The sequence below is a fragment of the Bison bison genome, unplaced genomic scaffold (genome assembly GCF_000754665.1).
Source record: "Bison bison bison isolate TAMUID 2011002044 unplaced genomic scaffold, Bison_UMD1.0 scf7180017864341, whole genome shotgun sequence".
NCBI lineage: Eukaryota > Metazoa > Chordata > Mammalia > Artiodactyla > Bovidae > Bison > Bison bison.
Genome location: NW_011494913.1, coordinates 6,248,567 through 6,254,849, shown reverse-complemented (window position 1 = coordinate 6,254,849; position 6,283 = coordinate 6,248,567). Strand labels below are relative to the sequence as shown.

At 41.0% G+C, this 6,283-nt stretch overlaps 1 protein-coding gene across 1 annotated transcript in view; it reads left to right on the top strand.

Moving 5' to 3' along the window:
* PARG (poly (ADP-ribose) glycohydrolase) overlaps positions 1-4,345 on the top strand; it is a 111,802-nt gene extending 107,457 nt beyond the window's left edge. Inside the window, exons 18-19 of the mRNA XM_010854515.1 lie at positions 2,390-2,518; positions 3,200-4,345. Coding sequence (XP_010852817.1) covers positions 2,390-2,518; positions 3,200-3,354 — 284 coding nt within the window. The 3' untranslated portion in view covers positions 3,355-4,345. The remainder of the gene's footprint in view (positions 1-2,389; positions 2,519-3,199) is intronic.
* Positions 4,346-6,283: the final 1,938 nt, after the last annotated feature.

Genomic DNA, 6,283 nt, shown 5'->3' with positions numbered 1-6,283 from the left:
TTTTGCTGACTGTATACAGCTTCTCCATCTTCAGCTGCAAAGAATATAATCAATCTGATTTCAGTATTGACCATCTGGTGATGTCCATGTGTAGAGTCATCTCTTGTGTTGTTGGAAGAGGGTGTTTGAGATGAACAGTGCGTTCTCTTGGCAGAACTCTGTTAGCCTTTGCCCTGCTTCATTTTGTACTCAAAAGCTAAACTTCTCTGTTACTCCAGGTGTTTCTTGACCTCCTACTTTTGCATTCTAGCCCCCTATGATGAAAATGACACACGTTTGAAGAACACAGCATTCGTTGCCTTTGTCTGCTCTTCCCTCATAATTAGGGTGAGGTGTGCATTCTGGATCAGCGTAGCGCACAGGTGACTGTCTAGAGGCACTTGGTGGTCATCCGACTCCACTGGCGACATTAACTTTGGTCACCTAGTCATGGTGTTATCTGATTTTTCTACTGTAGTTATATACTGATATTTTTTCCTCCCTTGTAGTTAATAAGTGGTCTGTGGGAAGACGCTTTGAGACAAAATTTCCCTTAGGTTTAGCATCCTTTATTGATCTTTGCCTGATCCGGTCTTTGCCATGATGAATGCAGAAAAGGGTTATCTCATTCTAATATCTAACACTCCCTCTAGACTTACCAGTTAGGCTGTAGCTTTCTCACGTGAGCAGGAGCCCTTCCTCTCCATTTATTTATTATGTATTATCATTGTGGACTCAGTATTTTTTCAATGATTTGTAACTTACTACTATACATAATATTTTGGTGCTTCCCTCGCCCAGATTTGGCTAATAGATGCTCCTTCAAACTGGCTTCTATATCCTTAGGACAAGCACTCCTCAATTTCTCCGCATCTGGTTTGCAGTACTTCTTCACTTCCTGGTATAAAACATTCTGGGTTTATCTTGTACCGACCCTGTCCCAACCGTGGAATCTAGTGTTCCTTGAGGAATCCAGCTCCTTTCAGGGGGAATGGCATTAGACCACTGTCTGGGCACTAGGGGTGCTAACTGCTGCTGGGATGTCTTCTTTTCGGCCCTTTCAGCAGACAAAACTAAGAAATACACATAGAAACACACACGGATGTTCATAGTTAAAAGTCATGAGTACATACCGTGCCTTTCATTTCAATTGATAACCACAGAGTTACTTTTTTGTCTTTCCCATTCCATGTTTGTATGTCCCCTCTTCCATTCTGAGAACTATAACTCCCAGCAGCATCAACAAATCAACTCATTTTTTCAATCCTGAAATAAATTGTATTAATAGTCTCAGAATTGTCTCACCTATACTGCTGTGGTAAGCACATCTAACAAAGAAAGTCTGGGATTTGTTTGCAGTTCTTTCCTCCTTGTCCAAGACTGAGGGCATCTCAGCCACATACTGTGTTCATAGGTTACTTGGGCCAGTTCTTACGTTCGTTCTTCCCTTTTCCTTTCCCGGTAGTGCTTTTCCTTTGAAATAAAATTAGGCTCGTTTATTTCCATTTGCTTTCAGTTATAAGCTCCTCCCCACTCCCATTCTTAGCTTTTATGTTTTGAAGATGCTCTCAAAAATCAAAATTATATTTGATTATATTTATCCTCCATAGTGTTTTAATTCTATTCCCACCTCCCCTTTTATGAAGGAAAAGATGTTACTAGCAACAGGGCATTTATTGTACCTGTGTTCATTTTTGATATTTAAAATAAATTTTGTCTTTTGAAATTAAGATTATAAAGGAATTTAGTTTTTGGAAATGTACTCTAGGCTCAGTGATTTGTACCTCTGATTCCTGGGGACAGGGCTTCTCCGTGATTTTCCTATGCTAGCACACTGGAGTTTATGTCCAGTGTTATCAGTAACGTTCACTCCATGCTCTAGTGATTGGGTGGAGGTTGGAGTGTGGAAGGGACGGGGGTGTCTTCTGGAACCCATTTGGAGAACGCCTGCTTGCTGTAGAGTTCACAAAAGCAGTAGAACCTCCCAAGTACGTTGGTCGGGGAAAATCACAGACCTTTGATACAAAAAACCAGTGACTATGTAGTAAGATAAATCAAGCAAGCAAACACAAATTTTAGTTCCAGATTAATGTAAGTGGGGGAAAACCACTTGACCGCCTTAAGGGTGCTGCTTCAGATGCACCTTCCTCTGTTGTTTTCCCACAAAGGTGCTTATGTGGGAATTCTGTGGCTTAATGAGATTCTCAGTAGCATGTCTGGAAAGTCACACAACCAGATGATTTATATTCATCCTCTATTTGCCGTTTCTAATAACGTGTATATTAGACTTATAAATCTTTAATCCAGGATATAGCTATGGCATGCCAGCTATAATTTAGCTGGCTGAAAGAACTAAAGGTATCCTGATGGGAAGTGTCATAATATAGCTGTGTTTTCCTCTGTGCTTCAGCCTTAATACAGATCCTGGCAGCTGCTGTAGCTGAGCGAGACGTGGTTTATTTCACCTTTGGGGACTCAGAACTGATGAGAGACATTTACAGCATGCATACATTCCTCACTGAGAGGAAACTGACTGTTGGTAAGTAGGGATGGTTGGTGTATAGACGGATTGTACACCATCCAGGAGGAGCACTTGCTAACACTGGTTAGATCCTAGTGGATAAGTAAGAATGGAAATGTGACTTCGGTGGGGTTGGGGGACAAGATCTCAGAGGGACAATGCTTGCAGACCTTATTTTTCTAGCAAAATTTCATCCTCAATATTCAATGAGTATGTCAGCTTATTAAATTAAGGCCAAGATGTTGGAGTTGGTGTCCATTTTTACTTTTGTGTGTATGGAAAACTGAATGAGGGGATGGTATTGAAAGGTATGTTAAAACCTGAGAGGCCATACTCTGAGGCATGTTTATCAGACAGCCCAGCAGACGCTCCTTCTACTGTGTTTCAGCTGGACCTGGGAGGCCTTCCTGTCATGGAGCTAAATGTAAAATTAAAGTCGCCACGAACTCTGAAAAGGATGCATGGACGATGTACCATGTATAGCCTGCTGTAATTATGAACTAATAAGTAGTTTCTTTAAGGTATTTAAAATGTTTAGCTTTATATCAGGAAAGCCTTCCAGGCTTATGGACCTCATGCTCTATTTTCAAAAGCCAAATTTGAGCAAATGTTATTTAGGATAGAACTGGGGTGTTCTGTAGTCGATTTATCTATCTACGTATCTTAATGTGCAAACTGGTCTGGCTTTCTGCTCTTCAGGAGAAGTATATAAGCTGCTGCTACGATATTACAATGAAGAATGCAGAAACTGCTCCACCCCTGGACCAGACATCAAGCTTTATCCATTCATATACCATGCAGTTGAGTCCTGTACACAGACCACCAACCAGCCGGGACAAAGGACTGGGGCCTGAGGAGCCAAGTGACTAGACGCTCCCCACTTGTGTAACAAGAAGGTGTGACGTGTGAGCTGCCATGGTGTCCATGTGTATATCATCCGCGTTTGTAGGCAAGGGTGCAGTCCCGTGCGCCCATGCAGCTGTCAGCACATCTGCACCTCCTCCATCCCGACTTACATAGACTGAGACATACTTTCTTTCTTTTTTTTTCTATTTCAGCCCTGATTCTTTTATTTTTCTTTCTTTTGCCCATCAGACTTCTTGTGAAATTTCATCAGAGTTTGTGCTCAGCCTGGCAGGTGTCTTTTCTGATGCCTAAATATACAAATCACCTCTGCAGCTAGCAGATGCCACGGAAGGTGGTGGAACCCTAGGAGCTGTAACTGAGTCTGCTGCAGATCTCCCCGTGAGCCTCTCACCCCTACCCTGTTATCATTGTGGTGGTGGAGGTTTTTTGATTTTTGAAATAAGAGTTGGGTTTGTTAAATAATACAGATCTCCCAGGTTAAGAGTTTTATATTTAAGAATACTTTTCAAAAAGTTATTTTGAGATATCACCTTTATTTGTAATGGTAATTTGCCTGTCCCTTTTCCCCTGATCAATTTTTATTTACTGTTTTTGGAAATTGACCCAAATGAAAGGAAATATGAGAATAAGAGTTTCCCAAATGGTGTTTAAAAACAAACAGGTTCAAGACACGCGAAGGACCTCGTTTCCTGGGATTTTTTTTCTTTTTCTTTTTTTGAATTAGGATTATTGTTTGTTCCTTGGTGCTTGAGACATATTCATATAACCAAAGTTTAGGAACTGGGAACTTCGTGGTGATTTGTACATATTGAAGTTTCTCTGGTACTCAAAGGTTATGTAGTTAATAAATTTTCATTAACAAGTCATTTGTCAAACTCTTACATCATCTAATATATATATATATACATATGTGTTCTTTTCTTTAAGTGTGTCTACATGCAAGCACATAAAACATAAATAAAACTGTAATTGTGGAAATGATTAGATTTAGGCTTTATTAGGGGCTCTGTTTAAAATCTTTTATTTAAAATTGTGTCCATTTAAAACAGGCAACAAGCATAAATAATAATGTCTCTCAGAAGTTAAAAAGCCAATGCCAATTCTGTGCTAATTGAGAGCAGAGTTTAATCGCAAAAGCACTTATTATTTCTAAAGAAATTCTAAACCATACTATTGAAGTTCTAGCTTACAGTCAACTGTCAGGAAAAGCTGCTGCTAAGCTGCTAAGTCACTTCAGTCGTGTCCGACTCTGTGTAACCCCATAGACGGCAGCCCACCAGGTTCCCCCGTCCCTGGGATTCTCCAGGCAAGAACACTGGAGTGGGTTGCCATTTCCTTGTCCAATTCAGGAAAAGCTATTGGTGGTCAAATCCTATTAATAAGGAGTTTTAAGTAGATGGTCCTACACCTGGTATTAATATTGGCAGGGTAAAAAGGGGCCTTGGCCAGCATCTGCAGCTCTTTTTATTTATATACAGATGCTAATGGAATTTGGCACTGAAGTGCCTGAAGACCATCACTTGTCATTAATGAAGTTCTTTAAGATTTTTCATCATCTCTGAGTCCAAGATATCTGGCTTTTTTTCTACTGGTACTAAAATCCTTCACATTCTATGCTTTGGTTAAGCATTCATGGTATATTTCATTTCTTTTTATCTATCTCCATATTCTTTTCCTCTTATCCAGCCCCAAGACTAAGTGAACCGTTCTTTAAAATGTTACATGAACAGTTTAGGAGGTTCATGTGGTAGAGATATCATTAAATCCAGGTAAGACAACCCCCCCACCCCGAGCCTAATATCACAGCACACACATTCTACGACTCAGCTCTTAATGCTGAACAGGTTGGTGACCAGGCCATCTGACTGCCTTTCTCCTCTTGAGGGGTTTTCAAGAATAAAACCTGCCTACTTCTTTGTCTCAGTACATTCTTGAATTGTGACTGTGTGATCAAATGGAATGTACAGATAGAACTAATGTCCATTTTTTTGAGGTGGAGAGGGAGGTGGAAAGAACTGATTACTTTGTTCCTAAAGCATTAGTCGCTCAGTCATTTCCGACTCCGCTACCCCATGGACTGTAGCCCACCAGGCTCCTATGTCCGTGTGATTCTCCAGGCAAGAATACTGGAGTGGGTTGCCATTCCATTCTTCTGGGGATCTTCCCAACCCAGAGATTGAACCCAGGTCTCCCCCATTGCAGGCAGATTCTTTATCATCTGAGCCACCAGAGAAGCCCTTGTTCCCAAAGGCCTTCTATAAAAAGGAAAAAATCAGACATCTAATTAACATACTTATTTTAAGACATTTAGCAGCACCTTTTTGTTCTCTTTCATTAGGGATTATTGTTTTATTTCATGTTGTTTGCCCTTCTCGTCTTTAATCTATTGAGGCACGAAAGGATGTCTTTAGTGTAGAATTCTTAGGTTTTTACTATAATTCACTCACTTTTCACTTTCTGTCTGGCTCACTCGAATGTATAATAGTGGTTTAAGGACACAACGTGGAGTCATGGAAAAGGCGTGAGGTTTAAAATCAAGCAAGCTGGGTTCAAATGCTGACTGTATCCCTGGCTAACATTGTAACCTTCTCTAAATAAAGTGAAGGCTCTACTTAACTCATTTAGAAAATGGGCTATAAGTACCTATTGAGAGATCAGATCAGATTAGTCACTCAGTCGTGTCCGACTCTTTGCGACCCCATGAATCGCAGCACGCCAGGCCTCCCTGTCCATCACCAACTCCCGGAGTTCACGCAGACTCACCGTCCATCGAGTCAGTGATGCCATCCAGCCATCTCATCCTCTGTCGTCCCCTTCTCCTCCTGCCCCCAATCCCTCCCAGCATCAGAGTCTTTTCCAATGAGTCAACTCTTCGCATGAGGTGGCCAAAGTACTGGAGTTTCAGCTTTAGCATCA